Genomic DNA, 19,487 nt, shown 5'->3' on the forward strand with positions numbered 1-19,487 from the left:
CATGGACTGGACTATATCTGTCCGGGATGTGGTCTGGGATGGGGGTCAACAGCTACGCGATGGTGCTTTCTAAATGCCGGCTGCTCCTCACTGTGTTCTTCACCATCATCTTAGTGAATGCTAATAACCCGCTGACCACCCGGGGCCTGTGTAACACAGACGGTCAAGCCATGCAAGGAGGATGGCATCATCATTTCGTTCCCAGGGGACTGTGACAAAGCAAGACAGTTAAGGAGCTGTGGAGGACTGGTGCCTACCTGATGACACGAGTGTGGCCTTGTAAGGTTGTGCCAACTTCCCCACTGCCGTCTTTCCACTTGTAAAGGTCCACCCGTTGGTTGCTCTGAAAAGAAGGGAAAGAAGGCCGCAGGCAAGTACGTTGGTATATATGCTCTTGCCCCAATCAGCTTAAGGCGGAGAAGAGGAAGCCAGGGATCTCACGCATGGCAGAGATCCTTCAGGCTGAACTTTTCTTTGAAAAGCCATCAGGAATAAGTACAATTAACATTAGCTTGAGCTAACTTCAGCTCAGTATGTAGGTCTGTGAATCTCAAAATGGAAAGGCAGGACTATCTTAAGAGACACATCTTGAACAGTCACAGCTGAACTGAAGGTGCAGAAACACTTCTGCACATGAGCTTCATGGGCCAGGAAAATGTCCCGGCCACTGGAGGAACCTCCTCCCTCTGAAGGTCACACTCGTCTCCCCAGCTGCTGGTATACTGGATGTCTCCAGCTCACCCTTCCATGATCAAATGGCCAGAGTCCACCTACCACAGGTTTTGTTTTGTTTTTTTTTTCTTGAGATGGGATCTATATTGCCCACGCTTTTCTAGAACTTCTGGGCTCAAACGATCCCCTTGCCTCAGAGCCCAGGATAGCTGGGATAAGATGTGAGGAGTGAAGACTGCGCCATCACAACTGGGTCCTACGACACTTTAAAAACAGAGGTGCATAAGAGAGAAAAAAGAGGCTGGGCGTGGTGGCTCATGCCTGTAATCCCAGCACTTTGAGAGGCTGAGGCAGGAGGACTGCTTGAGCCCAGGAGTTCAAGACCAGTCTGGGTAACATAGCCAAATCACATCTCTACAAAAAAAATTAAAAATTAGCCAGTCATGGTGGTGCATGCCTGTGGTCTCAGCTACTCAAGAGGCTGAGGTGGGAGGATTGCTTGAGCCTGGGAGGTCGAGGCTACAGTAAGCTGTGATTGTGCCACTGTACTCCAGCCTGGGTGACACAGCAAGACCCCATCTCAAAAAAAAAAATAAAGAAAGAAAGAAAAGAAGAAAGACCATCAAAAGGGTGTCCTAGAAGGCAAAATTATTTAACACTCCTTGAAATATACCTGTATTTAATTTCGTAAAGGGTTAAGCAGAAAGTGACAGGGAAAATGGACCAGAAGAAACCACAGCTACAATAGAAAAATAACTTGCATCAAAGTACATTTCACTTAAATATATAACAAAACAGCAAAGGCTCCCTACATACCATGAGTTTATGAAACACACTGAAAGTGATAAAGATTACTAATAGGCTGAGAACAATGGCAGGCCACTTAATAATTTTCGAAATGATATATATGTAATAGACTGATTGTCATTTTAGCTCAGAGACAGATGTATAAAATTCTGAGATTTTTATCCTGAAATACCAGTTTCCAAATTGAAAAAGGTAAGATTCTTGTGAAAAGGTTAGGATTCAAAATAGCTTCCAACGGGAACAGGAATGAAAAGAAAAGTCCCCTCGTCTTCTGATAATTTTCCCTGCCGTTTCTGGAGGGTCTGCTAGTGCCAGTCCACCTTAACGCATCTGGCCTCTGTCCTCCCCCAGCACACGCCACAGTGGGTATCATCACCCACATTATAGATGAGGCAAGCAAGGCTCAGAAAATTGTGGGGCCTCTCAAGATAAAAGACAGAATGTTAAAACTAGGACGTGACCTCAGATTTCCCTAACCAAAGCTTTCTCAAAAGGTTTTCTTCCAGCCAGGGGCAGTGGCTCACGCCTGTAATCCCAGCACTTTGGGAAGCTGAGGCAGGCAGATCACTTGAAGTCAGGAGTTAGAGACCAGCCTGGCCAACATGGTGAAAGCCCGTCTCTATTTAAAAATACAAAAATTAGCCAGGTGTGGAGGCACGTGCCTATAGTCCCAGCTACTTGGGAGGCTAAGGCACAAGAATTCTTTGAACCTGGGAGGCGGAGGCTGCAATGAACTGAGATGGCGCCACTGCACTCCAGCCTGGGCAACAGAGCGAGACTCTGTCTCCAAAAAAAAAAAAAAAAAAGTTGCCTTCCAACCAAGAAAAAAGAAAAGAACAGATAAACTTCATCAAAATTAAAACTTTTGTGCATCAAAGAACACTGTCAAGAATGTAAAAAGACAACCAACAAAAGGGGAGAAAACATTTGCAAATCATATATCTGATAAAGGTCTAATATCCAGAATATATAAAGAACTCCTACGATTCAACAGCAAAAATGCAAACAACCCAATTCAAAAAAGGGCAGAGGCCTTGAATAGACATTTCTCAAAATAAAAATGACATATGCGTGGCCAATAAGATACTCAACATCCTTAGTCACTGGGGAAATGTAAATTAAAACCACAATAAGGCCGGGCGCAAGGGCGCACGCCTATAATTCCAGCACTTTTGGAAGGCCGAGGTGGGTGGATCACCTGAGGTCAGGAGTTTGAGACCACCCTGACCAACATGGAGAAACCCTGCCTCTACTAAAAATACAAAATTAGCCAGGCATGGTGGTACATGCCTGTAATCCCAGCTACTCGGGAGGCTGAATCACTTGAACCCGGGAGGTGGAGGTTGTGGTGAGCCGAGATCGCGCCACTGCACTCTAGCCTGGGCAACAAGAGTGAAACTCCAGCTCAAAACAAACAAACAAACAAACATAGTAAAATACCACTTCACACCTTCACATCCACTAGGATGGCTACAATTTTTAAAAAATACAAAAAATAAATTTTGGAGAAGATGTGGAAAAATTGGAACTCTGTGCATTGCTGATGGGAGTTTAAAAGTTTAGCAATTGTGAAAATAGTTTGGTGGTTCCCTCCAAAAGTTCAACACAGAATTACCATATGACCCTGCAATTCCACTCTTAGGTGTATACCCAAAAGAAGTGAAAACAAGTACATCCACACATATGTTCATGCCAGCTCTAGTCAATAGCCAGTCAAATGTCCTCTGATGGATGGACAGCTAGATAAATAATTACACAATGGAATATTATTCACTCATAAAAAGGAATGAAGTTCTGATACCTGCTATAACATGGATGAACTTCAAAACATTATGCTAAGTAAAAGAAGTCAGACACAAAAGACCACTTATTTTATGATCTCATGTCTATGAAAGATCCAGAATAGATCAATTCATTGAGACAGAGCGCAGACTGGTGGTTGCCACGAGTTGCAAGGGAGGGAGAAATGGGGAGAAACTGCTTAATGAGTAAAGGGTTTTACCCTGGAGGGATAGAAATGCTTGGGAATTGGATAGAGGTGGTGATTATACAACACTGTGAATGCAGTGAAGGATACTGAATTGTTCACTTTAAAATGATTAATTGTGAAAGAACAATTTTAAAAAGGCTGTCTTTGTTAGCACTCCCGAACAAATGCAGTGTTAATCCACGGAGTACAACTACTGAGGCGTCAGTCTAAACCAAAGGTTCCCAATCAGAGGGGATTTCGCTTCCCAGAGGACACCTGACAGTGTCTGGAGACATTTTTGATTGTTGTAACAAAGGGAGGGGAGGATACTACTGAGATCTAGCAGGTAGGGCCAGGGATGCTGCTGAACTTCCTACAATGCACAGGACAGCCCCCACCACAAAGAGTGACCTAACAAGCCAGTAGTGCCAAGGTTAAAAAATCCTGGACTAGATGATCAGGGGCTGAGGGTGAGAGGGGAATAAGAGTCCCGAGGTATAAACCAACTAAAAGAGCTCCTTCTATCACCCAGGAGAGAGGCTGAGAGTAGAAAGGCAGGAAGACTGACGATCCCTTTCTCTTTCAGAATAGCCCTGAAAATCAGCGCAACCTCAGACATCCACAGTTAAAGGCAGATCCTATTTTGGAAACAGCTTGGGAAGGGCGGCTTTCTGTTCCTTCTCAAGCTGACAAAGTTGCTCTTCTTTCTTTGCTCAGATGCTTTCCTTCCGCAGACTGCCTTTCCTGACAAGAACAGACTGAGACAGGCTGTACAGTGGTCCTGCCCCTGGTGAATCAGAAAGATTCCTTTAAATACTCTCCTGCCAGCCCAATGCAAAAAGAGCAAAAAGTTTAGATCTCTCATTATTCTAGAATACAATGTGACACAGAATCTGGAGAAAGATGCCAGAGAGGTTCTAGTCCAGAATCTTTTTGTATAAAGAAAAGATTTTTGTACTAGAAAACCTAACAAAAGTTATACATGTTTTCCCAAGGGAAAAAAATCACACATAAACAGGCACATAAAATTTTATGGGGTTAACGAAATCTAATGATTCCCAATCAAGGAAGAATCCTTTCCTTTGAATGGAAGGGTAGGGGAAGTCTTCTGATCCCTCTGAAAGCAATGAAGGTCAACTCCACACCAGCTCCCCAGTTACCCTCCTTAGAATGTCTTTCAAAGTCATCTGCCATTTGGCCGCTTGCTAGTTACATTGCCGCTGATGAAACAGGTTCTCATCACTCACAGAAATGGATGCATCTGCCTGTTTCCCTTTCAAAATCTGGATTCAGTCCCTAGAAATACAAGGCCTGACACCGATGGGACCAGCGAGCATTCCCACATATATTTAATCTGTAACTTGCCTCTGTCTTTCTTTCAGAACCATCCAAACCTCTTTTCCAACTGAGCAATGAGGACTGCACTCTCTTCTCTACACAGGACATAGATCTGCCAGCCCCAGATGACACATGTAACAGCATTCTCCTGTATTCCTTAAATAAGCTCACCGAAGCTGCAAAATAGTGTGCAAAGCTGTCATGAGGATTCCACTGCACAGCTCCAATGTCCCATTTGCTCTGGCGAGAGATCTTTCGGTGACCTTCGAAAGGGGCATCCAGATTGACGATGTACAAGAATCTGCGGCTAGAGACCAACATCAACATTGTAATAGTATAAAAGCACAACATCATTAGCATTAGGATAGAAAAGCACAATTGGAATTGCATACAATTTGCAAGCAGTGCTCCAAAAAACCCAAACACATATGGCATTTATTTACTCTGAAAGGCAAAGAAGTGACAAGAGTAACTCAAGATGGCTGTCACAAAAAGAGAAGAAGTGTCCCTGTGACAGTCCTACCTCCAGAGATGGCCTTCCCTACCACATCCATTCACGAGAGTCTGGCCTTCTCCCGGGATTCATCTCCAACTCTCCCAGCCTTTCCTAATCCCCCAGCTAGGGTTAATTACTAAATTAGTTAATTCCACATTACTCCCATTGCATAGTTTGCATTTTGACCACAGCATTTATCTTGTAGCAGGACTACTAATTTAAGGCTCTTGTCCTGAGTCAACTAAGTGTTCAAAGAACGAACCATGTCTCAAGTATCTTTTGTTTTTTTTTTTGAGACAGAGTCTCGCTCTGTCACCCAGGCTGGAGTACAGTGGTACGATCTCGGCTCACTGCAACCTCCACTTTCCAAGTTCAAGTGATTCTCCTGCCTCAGCCTCCCGAGAAGCTGGGTTTACAGGCACCCGCTATCACACCTAGCTAATTTTTGTATTTTGTGTAGAGACGGAGTTTCACCATGTTGGCCAGGCTGATCTCGAACTTCTGACCTCAGGTGATCCACCCGCCTCAGCCTCCCAAAGTGCTGGGATTACAGGCATGAGCCACCGTGCCCAGCCGTCTTGAATATCTTTGTATGCTTCACATCACTAGGCACAGTGCTCTGCACTCAACAAATATGAGCTAAATTAAACATATCACTTATTATTAAGCCAAAATCCTGTAGAAGCAGAAAATCTCAAAATTCCCCGTACTACTCCCTGGTCAAGAAAACTAGGCCGGGCGCGGTGGCTCAAGCCTGTAATCCCAGCACTTTGGGAGGCCGAGGCGGGTGGATCACGAGGTCAGGAGATCGAGACTATCCTGGCTAACACGGTGAAACCCCGTCTCTACTAAAAATACAAAAAAATTAGCCGGGCGTGGTAGCGGGCGCCTGTAGTCCCAGCTACTTGGGAGGCTGAGTCGGGAGAATGGCGTGAACCCAGGGGGCGGAGCTTGCAGTGAGCCGAGATCGCGCCACTGCACTCCAGCCTGGGAGACACAGCGAGACTCCGTCTCAAAAAAAAAAAAAAGAAAAAAGAAAACTAAACTAAATCTATCAGGAGGGTTAACAATAACAACCAAAAGGAATAATAATTAAAATAACATATGAAGTGCCAGTAATGTTCACGGTGCCAATCAACACAAAGGATCTGAGAACAGGGAGGTCCTGCATTCACCTATTTTCTTTTTAAGTAAAGTATCCTTGGTGTGTGAATCAACCTCTCTGCAGCCATCAGCTATTGATTCTTTGCTAGAGACCACGCCAAGCCCCTGGAGTTCAATGAGAATAGGCAGGCTCAAAAATGAAGAAAAAGATTAATCATCCCTGCTCAGAAGAGCCAGGAGATGGCATACAAAACTCTAGGTGGTAGCAGAAACTCTGAGGAGAGATGATGGAGGGAGAAGAAGAAAAGTCAGGGGAATACACAATTTCACAGAATTTCCAGGACTTCTAAGAAAGTGCAGAACAAAGATCACATAGAATCTCTGGCCTCCTCCAAAGGAATCACCTGATCCTGCAATGGCTGGCTGGCATCGTCCCATCAGAACAACAGGACAAGCCTAGTAATCATATATGTAAGGTGTGTATCAATAGCGGGGTGCAGAGACCTTAAGGGCAAATGTACAAAGGCAGAAAGTGTGCACTTCAGGGTGAACACGCCTGATGCAACATAGGTGTTTATCTTCATTTTCCCCAGTGCTCCACTACAGTAAGAGTAAAGAAAGACAAAAAACCTCCAAAGACAAAGAAAATGAGACAGGAAATGAAAAGCAAGTGGACAAACAGTAATTGATCTAAAGAAAGCTAAATAGGTCGGGCATGGTGGCTCACAACTGTATTCCCAGCACTTTGAGAGACCAAGGTGGGTGGATCGCCTCAGGTCAGAAGTTGGAGACCAGCCTGGTCAACATGGTGAAACCCTGTCTCTACTAAAAATACTAAAAAATTAGCTAGACATGGTGGCAGGCACCTGTAATCCCAGCTACTCAGGAGGTTGAGGCAGGAGAATTGCTTGAACCTGGGAAGCAGAGGTTGCAGTGAGCTGAGATCATGCCACTGCACTCCAGCCTGGGCGATAGGCTGAGACTCCATCTTGGGAAAAAAAAAAAAACAAACAAAAAAAAAAAACAAGCTAAATAGAGCCAAAGTGCGTGAAGAGAGAAGTGAGTGCAAAGCAAGCTGCTTTCCCCCAACTGGAGGCTTTAGTCTCAAGACAAGGGCAAGGGGTAGGGCTAGAGGACAACAGGCAGAACAAAAGTAGGAGAGCTGTTTGAAAGAGCACTAAGGAGGCCAGGCACAGTGGCTCACACCTGTAATCCCAGCACTGTGGGAGGCCAAGGCGGGTGGATCACCTGAGGTCGGGAGTTCGAGACCAGCCTGATCAACATGGAGAAACCCCTGGCTAATAAAAAATTAGCCAAGCATGGTGGTGCATGCCTGTAATCCCAGCTACTTGGGAGACTGAGGCAGGAGGATCACTTGAACCTGGGAGGCGGAGGTTGCGGTGAGCCGAGATCCCACCATTGCACTCCAGCCTGGGCAACAAGAGCAAAACTCTGTCTCAAAAAAAAAAAAAAGAAAAGAAAAAAAACCACTAAGGAGAGGGTTATGTGCAACCCATCCAGGCAGGTGGTTGCCTCAGTGGAGAGTGGGTGCTGTTCTCCCCTAGAGCAGCCGCAGACCTGGGAAGTGGGAAGTGCTGCATTAAATCATTCCTCTCTGTATGCGGCACTCACAACTCTGCCTTTTACTCCTCAGATAGACACTTCTTAGGAGAAAATGACCAGCCCAGGAAAAAACAAAAGCAAGCAAATAACAACAAAACCCTGGAGATAATGACCTTTGGACACACACTAACAGGGCCTGGTTCCCACCTGATCTCCTCCACCATCTACCCACTTAAAGAGAGATGCCAATCGCTCTTTAACATTAGCAGCCAATGATCTCAACCACTGGAGGAAACCTGAAGGATAGAGACTAACACAACGGAAAGAAGAAAAGGCTTCATGGCTGGACACAGCAGCTCACACTGGAACTCTTAGTGCTACAGGCAGAAGGATCGCTTGAGGCCCGGAGTTAAGACCAGCCTGGGCAACCTGGCAAGACCCTCTCTGCATTAAAAAAAAAAAATTAAAATAAAATAAAATAAAATCAGCCAGGAGTGGTGACATGTGCCTGTAGTCTCAGTTACGAAGAAGGCTGAGACGGGAGGATTGCTTGCCCAGCAATTCAAGGCTGCAGTGAGCCATGATTGCGCCACTGCGCTCCAGCCTAGGTGACAAAACAGAAAAAGAAAAGGAAGGAAAAAACTCCTCCCTTGCCTCCCCACTGCCCTCCAAAATAACAACAATAACAAAAAAAAGAAAAAAAGAGAGAGAAAGGAAGAAGAAAAGAAGGAATTCAAAGGAAACAGCGATAAATGCAGAAGAGAAAAAATCTTGGAAACACTATTCTCCAAGAGTTAAGAGATAATATAAATAATAATAAATATTAAAACAATAGTTGAAATTTTTTGAAAATTAAAATAGTTGAAATTTTTTTTAAAATCTGAAAGTAGTGTTAGAAGCTAAAGTTTAGGCTGGGCGCCGTGGCTCACGCCTGTAATCCTAGCACTTTGGGAGGCTGAGGCAGGTGGATTGCCTGAGCTCAGGGCTTTGAGACCAGCCTGGGCAAAACGGTGAAACCCCGTCTCACTAAAATACAAAAAAGTTAGCTGGGCATGGCAGCGTGCGCCAGTAACCCCAGTTACTTGGGAGGCTGAGGCAGCAGAATTGCTTGAACCCGGGAGGCGGAAGTTGCAGTGAGCTGACATCGCGCCACTGCACTCCAGCCTGGGCAGCGGAGCAAAACTCCATCTAAAAAAAAGAAAGAAGCTAAAGTTTAAAACTCCCAGAATGCAAAACTGACAACAAGGCCAGAAGAAAAGTCATACAAGATATCCAACATTGACTACTAGTAGGAATTCCAACAAGAAAGAATGAGAAGAGAAAATGAGGTCAGGCACAGTGATTCACAGCACTTTGGGAGACTGAGGTGGGTAGATCACCCGAGGTCAGGAGTTTGAGATCAGCCTGGCCAACGTGGCAAAACCCTGTCTCTACTAAAACTACAAAAATTAGCTGGGTGTGGTGGCACTCACCTGTAATCCCAGCTACTTGGGAGGCTGAGGCATGAGAATCGCTTGAACCCGGGAGGCAGAGGTGGTTGCAGTGAACCAAGTTTTCATCACTGCACTCCAACCTCAGTGACAGAGCAAGACTCCCTCACAAAAGGCAGAAAATGATCAAAGACATAATACAGAAAAATTTCTCTAAACTAAAAGATTCAGATTTCCAGATTTGAAGGGCCTTTCACGGTGCTAAAAAAAAAAAAAAAATCTGTATCTTAATCACAATGGTGATTACATGAGTGTATATATTTGTAAATTTTAGCTATTTACTTAAGTTTACCACACTTTATACAATTTACTACACATACTGTAAAATTCAACATAAGAAAAGGTCAGGTGCATGGCTCACGTCTATAATCCCAGCACTTTGGGAGGCCAAGGCAGGAGGATCACTTGAGCACAGGAGCTCAAGATCAGCCTGGGCAACACAGGGAGATCCTGTCTCTACGAAAAAAAAAAAAAAATTAGCCAGGCAGGTATAGTGGTACATGCCGGCAGTCCCGGCAGTTCAGAGGCTGAGGTGGAAGGATCACTTGAGCCCTGGAAGTCGAGACTGCAGTGAGCCTTGATCTGCATTCCAGCCTAGGCAACAGAGTGAAACGTTGTCTCAAAACAACAACAAAAAGAAACCCAACATAAGAAAATGAAAGTTCTAGGTCTTTCAAGAATCACCTGTCTTTCACAATGTCTTCCACAATGGTTGAACTAGTTTACATTCCCACCAACAGTGTAAAAGCATTCCTATTTCTCCACAGCCTTGCCAGCATCTGTTGTTTCTTGACTTTTTAATAATTGACACTTTGGTGAGAGATGGTATCTCATTGTGGTTTTGATTTGCATTTCTCTAGTGATCAGTAATGATAAGCTTTTTTCATATGTTTGTTGGCTGCATAAATGTCTTCTTTTGAGAGGTGTCTGTTCATGTCCTTTGCCCACTTTTTAATGTTTTTTTTTTCTTGTACATTTGTTTAAGTTCCTTGCAGATTCTGGATATTAGACCTTTGTCAGATGGATAGGTTGCAAGAATTTTCTCCCATTCTGTAGGCTGTCCACTCTGATGATAGTTTCTTTTGCTATGGGGAAGCTCTTTAGTTTAATTAGATCCCATTTGTCAATTTTTGCTTTTGTTGGCGATTGCTTTTTGTGTTTTTGTCATAAAATCTTTGCCCGTGCCTATGTCTTGAATGGTACTGCCTAGATTTTCTTCTAGGGTTTTTATAGTTTTGGATTTTACACTTAAGTCTTTAATCCATCTTGAGTTCATTTTTTTATAAGGTGTAAGGAAAGGGTCCAGTTTCCATTTTCTGCATATGACTAGCCAGTTCTTCCAGCACCACTTGTTAAATAGGGAATCTTTTCCCCATTGATTGTTTTTGTCAGGTTGATCAAAGATCAGATGGTTGTAGATGCACAGTCTTATTTCTGATATCTTTATTCTGTTCCATTGATCTATGTGTCTGTTTTGTACCAGTACCGTGATGTTTTAGTTACTGCAGGCTTGTAGGATAGTTTGAAGTCAGGTAACGTGATACCTCCAGCTTTGTTCTTTTTGTTTAGGATTTTCTTGGCTATACAAGCTCTTTTTGGCTTCCATATGAATTTTATACTTTTTTCTAATTCTGTGAAGAATGTCAATGGTAGTTTAATGGGAACAGCACTGAATCTGTAAATTACTTTGGGATGTATGGCCATTTTCATGATATTGATTATTCCTATCCATGAGCATGGAATGTTTTTCTATTTATTTCTGTCCTCTCTGATTTCGTTGTACAGTGGTTTATAGTTCTCCTTGAAGAGGTCCTTCACTTCCCTTGTTAGCTGTATTCCTAGGTATTTTATTCTCTTTGTAACAATTGTGAATGGGAGTTCATTCATGATTTGGCTCTCTGCTTGCCTATTGTTGTTGTATAGGAATGCTTGTGATTTTTGCACACTGATTTTGTATCCTGAAATTCTGCTAAAGTTGCTTATCAACTTAAGAAACTTTGGGGCTGAGACAATGGGGTTCCTAGATACAGGATCATGTCATCTGCAAACAGGGACAGTTTGACTTCCTCTTTTTCTATTTATTTTTTCTTTTTTTATCTCTCTCTTCCTATTTGAATATTCATTATTTCTTTCTCTTGCCTGATTGCCCTGGCCAGAACTTTCAATACTATGTTGAATAGGAGTGGTGAGAGATTCCTGAAAGACCTAGAGGAAGAAATACCATTTGATCCAGCAATCCCATTATTGGGTATGTACCCAGAGGAATCTAAATCATTCTATTATAAAGATATGGTGGGGCGTGGTGGCTCACTCCTAGCACTTTGGGAGGCCGAGGAGGGTGGACTGCCTGAGTTCAGGAGTTCAAGACCAGCCTGGGCAACACGGTAAAACCCCGTTTCTACTAAAATACAAAAAATTAGCCAGGCGTGGCAGCGTGCACCTGTAGTCCCAGCTACTCAGGAGGTTGAGGCAGGAGAATTGCTTGAACCCGGGAGGCAGAAGTTGTAGTGAGCCGACATCATGCCACTGCACTCCAGCCTGGGTGACAGAGTGAGACTCCATCTCCAAAAAAAAATACAAATAAAAATAAAGATACATGCATGCATATGTTCAGTGAAGCACTATTCACAATAGCAAAGACATGGAATCAACCCAAATGCCCACCAGTGATAGACTGGATAAAGAAAATGTGGTACATATGCATCATGGAGTACTATGTACCCATAAAAAGGAATGAGATCATGTCCTTTGCAGGGACATAGATGGAGCTGGAAGCCATTATCCTTAGCAAACTAACACAAGAACAGAAAACCAAATACCACATGTTCTCACTTATAAGTGTGAGCTGAACAGTGAGAACACATGGACACAGGGAGGGAAACAATGCACAATGGGACTTGTTGGGGGCCGGCGGGGAGGGAGAGCATCAGGATAAATAGCTACTGCATGTGGGGCTTAATACCTAGGTGATGGGTTGACAGGTGCAGCAAACCACCATAGCACACGTTTACCTACGGAACAAACCTGCACATCCTGTACATCTATCCTGGAACTTAAAATTAAATTAAATTTTTTTAAAAAAGAAAATACTTCAAAAGGCCAAGGCAGAGGCAGGTGTAGTGCTTGAGTCTGGGATGTCGAGGCTGCAGTGAGCCAAGATCACATGAGCAACTGCGCTCCAGCCTGGGCGACGGAGTGAGACCCTGTCTCAAAAGAAAGAAAGCGAAAAAGAAAGTAAGAGAGAAAAGGTGAGAGAGAGAGAGAGAGAGAAAGAGAGAGAGAGAGAGAGAGGGAAGAGAGAGAGAGAGAGAAAATACGAAATGAGGCCAAGGTGAGAGGATTGCTTGAGTCCAGCAGTTCAAGACCAGCCTGGGAAACAAAGCAAGACCCCCATCTCTAAAAACAGAAAAAAAGACAAGAAAATTAAATAGAAACCTTCGAGATCATGTTGAAAAATAGTAAGAATGTGTGCCAGGCACGGTGGCTCACGCCTGTAATCCCAGCACTTTGAGAGAACGAGCCGGGCGGATCCCTAGATCAGGAGTTCAAGATCAGCCTGGCCAGCATGGTGAAACTCCATCTCTACTAAAAATACAAAAATTAGCTGGGCGTGGTGGTGGGTGCCTGTAATCCCAGGTACTTGGGAGGCTGAGGCAGGAGAATCACTTGAAACTGGAATGCGGAGGTTGCAGTGAGCCAAGATCGTGCCACTGCACTCCAGCCTGGGCAACAAGGGCGAAACACCATCTCAAGAAAAAAAAAAAGAGTAGGGAGCTGCAGGCAGAAAAGAGATACCAATTTTCCCTTATCTAGGCACCCAGTATGACACACAAAAAAATGGTATCAATAATTTTCTCTGGGGAGGTGGTCGGAGGTAGGAAGGAAATTTACTTTTCATTGTATATCCTTCTGAACTTTTTAAATGTTTACTATGTTGTGTGGTTTTTTAAAAAGGTAAATTAAAACACAATTTCAAAATAAAGTAATGAAGCTGATAGAAAAGAAAACATTTTCATTGATTTGTAAAGGAGTTCATAAACAACTACATTAATGAAAACACAGTGGATCCTAGAGGTAAGGACTGTAATCGAGAGCAACACGAAAGGGAAAGGGGACCGTGGCCATCAAAAAAAAATTTTTCACCAGGTGCTGTGGCTCATGCCTGTAATCCCCAGCACTTTAGGAGGCACTTTGGGAGGCCAAGGCAGGTGGATCACCTGAGGTCAGGAGTTCGAGGTCAGCCCAGCCAACATGGTGAAACCCTGTCTCTGCTAAAAATACAAAAAATGAGCCGGGCATGGTGGCACGCACCTGTAATCCCAGCTACCTGGGAGGTTGAGGCAGGAGAATCACTTGAACACCGGAGGCAGAGTGAGCCGAGATCGCGCCATTGCACTCCAGCCTGGGCGACATGAGCAAAACTCTGTCTCAAAAAAAAAAAATTTTTTTTTGAGATGGTGTCTTGCTATGTTGACCCGGCTGGTCTTGAACTCTTTGGCTCAAGTGATCCTCCCACCTCAGCTTCACAAGTAGCTGGGACTACAGGCGACGCCTGGCTTAATTATTACATTTTACCCCAATAGTACAATATTAGGGTTATTAGCAAAAACAGAGATGGCCCTTAATTGCCAGAGTCTTAAAAATTTTGAGCCAGAAGACGCTACAGAAACTATGTCATTCGATTCCTTCATGATGAAATCAAATTCCTTCATGAGAAAACCAAAGTCCAGTTAAGCCAAACTGAATAAATGTCCAGGGGCTCATAGTTAGTGGCACCGTCAAACTGGAACTCAGAATCCTTCAATCCTAGGAACCACCTGCTTGACCATAATAGATTACATCCTTCAGGTATATAGTAGCAAACATCCTTGAGTCTTGTAGTAAACAGAAAATTGCAATTTCAAGTTCAAGCTACCAGTCACTAAAACTTCAAAGGTGTTTTATTGCTTACCTATTAGGGCAGAGAGTAAAATAAACTGCGAATAATCCCTCCAAGTAGCCCTGAAGCAAACAGGACATCAGAACTAAACCCTATGATCATAATCCTAAATAGAAGAATAGCTTCCAAGCTCCCAGAAACTCCCTGATTTGCAATTCGTTTCTAGAAATCATGGCAGACAAACTCAGCAAGCTCACTTACCCAGAAAGCACTGCATGCTGCCCAAGACAGTCCACAGACATCGCAGTTGCCTGAGAGAGAGAACACAGTCAGTGCTGCCAGCAAACCCAGCCAGGGATATAAGGCAGAGGTCTCTGTGGCTCTTCCTATCTCCCAAGAAGTCCCCAGCTCACAAGTATTATTAGTTCTCTACAGTGGATGCTTTTACCCACCTACTTCTAATTCACAACCAAATTTCACATTCACTTTATTTTTTGTAGAGACAGGGTCCTGCTATGTTGCCCAGGCTGGACTCAAACTCCTGGTCTCAAGTGATCCTCCCATCTCAGCCTCCCAAGTACACATTCATTTTTGACAATAGGGCAGTTGTTATCTGTTACCCCCACATCAAGACTATACGTAACCAAGCTGGTACCTTCTAAATTGAAGAGACAGACTGGGCGGGGTGGCTCACACCTGTAATCCCACCACTTTGGGAGGCCAAGGCAGGCAGATCACCTGAGGTCAGGAGTTCAAGACCAGCTTGGCCAACATAGTGAAATCCTGTCTACTAAAAATACAAAAATTAGCCAGGTGTTATGATGGACACCTGTAATACCAGCTACTTGGGAGGACAAGGCAGGAGCATCGCTTGAACCCGGGAGGTGGAGGATGCAGTGAGTCAAGATCGAGCCACTGCACTCCAGCCTGGGTGACAGAGTGAGACTCCGTCTCGAAAAATAAAAATAAATAAATGGAAGAGACAGAAGTCCTGGAGTCCATGGGGAGGCTGATTAGCTCGGAGAAAACAGCAGCTACTATGCACAAAAAGCCTCTTCCAAGTGAAATCTAACCTGGACACCCCCATCCCACACACACCCAAGACATCCATGACTTTCCAAAGGGCATGGACTTCTCCTCAAGCCATACGGCAGCTGGCAATATTCAAACATCATCCCTGCTGAATCCAAGGTAAGATGCTTGATACTGACATGCCCAGGTCACATTCGCTCTGAAATTTCTAGTGCATTTAACTGGTTTCTATTTCCCGGGTCTCCCAATTCCCAGGGAGCACTATCACATAGTTTCAGGATCCGATGTCTAACTCCCAAGAGACTGCACTGAGTCCAAAGAATGTGCATTCAGGCTGAGCACAAGGCTTATTTTAATCCTGGCAGTTATTGCCCTGAATTTCTTTGGACAAGTTCAAATCCTGCTGCATTCTCATGTCAATATCATGAAACAGTTTGTGCCACTGTTTGGTTATTAAACGCTCTAAGTTCCCTCCAAGAGAATATCAACGAAGAATCCATTTAATACATTCTGCCACAATCACAAATCACAAATGGTAAGCACATTCTTTCCCTCACCCTCGCTGGCCTTATTTAGTGGGTTTCTCAAGTCGTTCACCCTCAAGAAACATCATAGGTAATACTGGGGACAAGAAGCCGGAGTACTCTCACCAGACGTTGCAAAGTGATTAATATGCATCCTTCAGTGCACCAGAGTCAGAAGCAGAGAGAAGCCCAGAAGGAAAGGCAGGCAGTGAAATGAGATGCCGTTTCCAGGATTCCTCTGTGCAATTTACAGACAGTAAGGAGACAACAAGGAGGAGGGCAAGACTGTTCCTCTAACAAGATCTCAGTAATCTTTCTGGGGAGTCTGTGGTAGGCAGAATCCTAACAGATAGCCCCCAAGATTCCAGGCCCTTGGTATATACACACCTTTTCCCTGCTATTCAACACTCACTGAACACAAATCTAGCTACTATTGAGAAGGGATTTTAATCTAGCTACTATTGGGAAGGGACTGTCACTCAGGCTGGAGTACAGTGGCAAGTGCAGTGGCTATAGCATCTGGGATATCTTAAAACTTCCCTTTCTATCTCCTACCCTCCTTACCCCTAACCTCCCAATCAGTTGACCTTAAGATAGAACTCAGCAGGGCGCGGTGGCTCATGCCTGTAATCCCGGCACTTTGGGAGGCCGAGGCCGGTGAATCACTTGAGGTCAGGAGTTCGAGACCAGCCTGGCCAACATGGTGAAGTCTCATCTCTACTAAAAAATACAAACATTAGCCGGGCATGGTGGCAGGCACCTGTAATCCCAGCTACTCAGGAGGCTGAGGCAGGAGAATCGCTTGACCCCAGTAGACGGAGGTTGCAGTGAGCCGAGACGTGCCATTGCACTACAGCTTCTGCAATAAAGCAAGGCTCGGACTCACAAAAAAAAAAAAAAAAAAATAGAAAGACCTCAAACAACCCAAATATCCACCAGTAGAGGAACAGATAAACAAAACGTGGTATAGACATATAATGGAATATTATTTAGCCTTAAAAGGAAGGAAATTCTGATACATGCTATAACATGGATGAAGCTTGGAAACATGCTAAGTGGAGTATTCCAGATGCAAAAGGACAAATATTATATGACTCCACCTAAAGCAGATGAATTCATAGAAACAAAAAGTAGAATGGAGGTTGCCAAGGTCTAGGGGAAGTAGAGAATGGGGAGTTACTGTTTAATGGGTACAGAGCTCCTATTTGGGATGATGAAAAGTTAGAGGACGGGGAGATTGAGAGACTGAGTCTCATCAGCCCTTTAAATCTACATCTAGATGTCAGAGACAGGAAGTCAGAGATTAAAAGGGTGAGAGATTCAACATGAAGATTTTCATTGCTGGATGCAAAGACAGAAGGACACGGCAAGGACCTGAGAGAGCATGTAGGAGCTGAGAGTGCCTGGACTTCTGACCTACAGAACTGTGAGCTAATAAATGGACGTTGTTTTAAGATGCTAAATCTGGGCCGGGCGCAGTGGCTCACACCTGTAATCCCAGCACTTTGGGAGGCCGAGGCAGGTGGACCACCTGAAGTCGGGAGTTCGAGACCAGCCTGGCCAACGTGGCGAAAATCCATTTCTACCAAATATACAAAAATTAGCCAGGCGTGATGGGGCATGCACCTGTAGTCCCAGCTGCTCGGGAGGCTGAGGTAGGAGGATTGCTTGAACCTAGGAGGTGGAGGCTGCATGCAGTGAGCTGAGATCTTGCCACTGCACTCCAGCCTGGCTGACAGAGCAAGACTCTGTCTCAAAAAAACAAAACAAAACAAAAAAGGCAAATAAAGTATCATAACTCATCCATATCAGGGGAAGTTATTTAAAAAAAGAAAAAACACCACCACAGCACCACCTACGTGATTTTCCCTACCACTACCCTAGAAAAAACAGGTTACCACCATGTTTGCAGAAGCACACTGAGGAAGGTTACACTAAGCTGTCCCAAAGAAGGCATGGAGAAAGGGAACACTGAGACGGGGAAGTGAAAACGACCTCACCAGAGAAAGTTAGTGCTTTGTGGGGGAAAGGAGTCTGCAATCCAATTCCTCTCCACCCTCAGCACACCAGGTGGGGAATTCTAGACATCGGTCAAGAACCACAGGACTGTGGGATTTTTGTATGATCCACTGCAAGTGAGGAGAGGAAGCCCTGCAACGACGGAGATAGAATTTCCCAGCAGTCTGAAGAAAGGTGCCTGCTGCAGATTAAAGACAGGTTAGAGATGTAAAGTGGCATTTTATATCCTCTTACAGACTAAAATTTAAACTGGCTACTTATAAATATATATATAATATATATAATATATCTCATACATTACTCTCATATATCCTATATAATATATATATATTTTATATATATATATTGTTTGTTTTGTTTTTTGACATGGAGTCTTGCTCTGTCATCCAGGCTGGAGTGCAGTGGCACGATCTTGGCTCACTGCAACCTCCGCCTCCTGGGTTCACACCATTTTCCTGCTTCAGCCTCCCGAGTAGCTGGGACTACATGTGCCCACCACCATGCCTGGCTAATTTTTCGTATTTTTAGTAGAGACGGGGTTTCACCGTATTAGCCAGGATGGTCTCGATCTCCTGACTTCGTGATCCACCCGCCTCAGCCTCCCAAAGTACTGGGATTACAGGCATGAGTCACTGCACCCGGCCTGTTTTTTTGTTTGTTTGTTTTTTGAGACGGAGTTTCGCTCTTGTTGCCCAGGCTGGAGGGCAACGGCGTTATCTCAGCTCACTGCAACCTCCACCTCCCGGGTTCAAGAGATTCTCCTGCCTCAGACTCCCAAGTAGCTGCGATTACAGGCATGTGACACCACACCCGGTTCATTTTGTATTTTTAGTAGAGACAGGGTTTCACCATGTTTCCCAGGCTGGTCTCGAACTCCTGACCTAAGGTGATCGCCGCCTCGGCCTCCCAAAGTGCTGTGATTACAGGCGTGCACCACCACGCCTGGTCCTATACATATATGTTTAAGAAAAACACTAAAGAGGCCAGGCATGGTGGCTCACACCTGTAATCCCAGCACTTTAGGAGGCCGAGGCAGGTGGATCACTTGAGGTCAGTTCAACACCAGCCTGGCCAACATGGTGAAACCCTGTCTCTACTAAAAATACAAAAATTAGCTGGGTGTGGTGACATACCTGTAATCCTAGCTACTCGGGAGGCAGAGGCAGAAGAATCCCATGAACGCAGGAGGCAGAGGTTACAGTGAGCTAAATTCATACCACTGCACTCCAGCCTGGGAGACAGAGTGAGAGTTGGTCTCAAAAAAAAAAAAAGAAAGAAAAACACTGAAGAAAGCATATCAAAATGTTTAAAAGTAGTTGCTCCTAAATATGTTAATTTGCCTGGTTACCCTACATTATATTCATAAATCATACCATAATTTTGTACCAAATAAAGACACACAAATTGCCAATTTGCAATAAACTTTTGTGTGTATACGTGAGACTCTGTCACACAGGCTGGAGTACAACGGCATGATCTCAGCTCACTGCAGCCTCAAGCTCCCGGATTCAAATGATACTTCCCGAGTGTACAGCACCATCCCCAACTAATTTTTGTGGGGTTTTGGGGGGTTTGCTTGAGACAGGGTCTCAAT

At 44.3% G+C, this 19,487-nt stretch overlaps 1 protein-coding gene across 5 annotated transcripts in view; it reads right to left on the reverse strand.

The window, feature by feature from the left end:
* Window positions 1-19,487, reverse strand: part of WDR59 (WD repeat domain 59) — a 115,889-nt gene that overhangs the window by 78,259 nt on the left and 18,143 nt on the right. For 2 of the 5 annotated variants that reach the window (XM_050772681.1, XM_050772679.1), the window contains exons 2-4: window positions 14,580-14,629; window positions 4,958-5,093; window positions 258-343 (exon numbers count right to left, since the gene is read on the reverse strand). In XM_050772681.1, coding sequence (XP_050628638.1) covers window positions 258-343; window positions 4,958-5,093; window positions 14,580-14,629 — 272 coding nt within the window. Of the gene's footprint in view, window positions 1-257; window positions 344-4,957; window positions 6,009-14,579; window positions 14,630-19,487 lie in introns of those variants that run through there. The other 3 variants (XM_050772678.1, XM_050772680.1, XM_050772682.1) reach the window with 3 other exon arrangements.

Source organism: Macaca thibetana, chromosome 20, assembly GCF_024542745.1.
Source record: "Macaca thibetana thibetana isolate TM-01 chromosome 20, ASM2454274v1, whole genome shotgun sequence".
NCBI lineage: Eukaryota > Metazoa > Chordata > Mammalia > Primates > Cercopithecidae > Macaca > Macaca thibetana.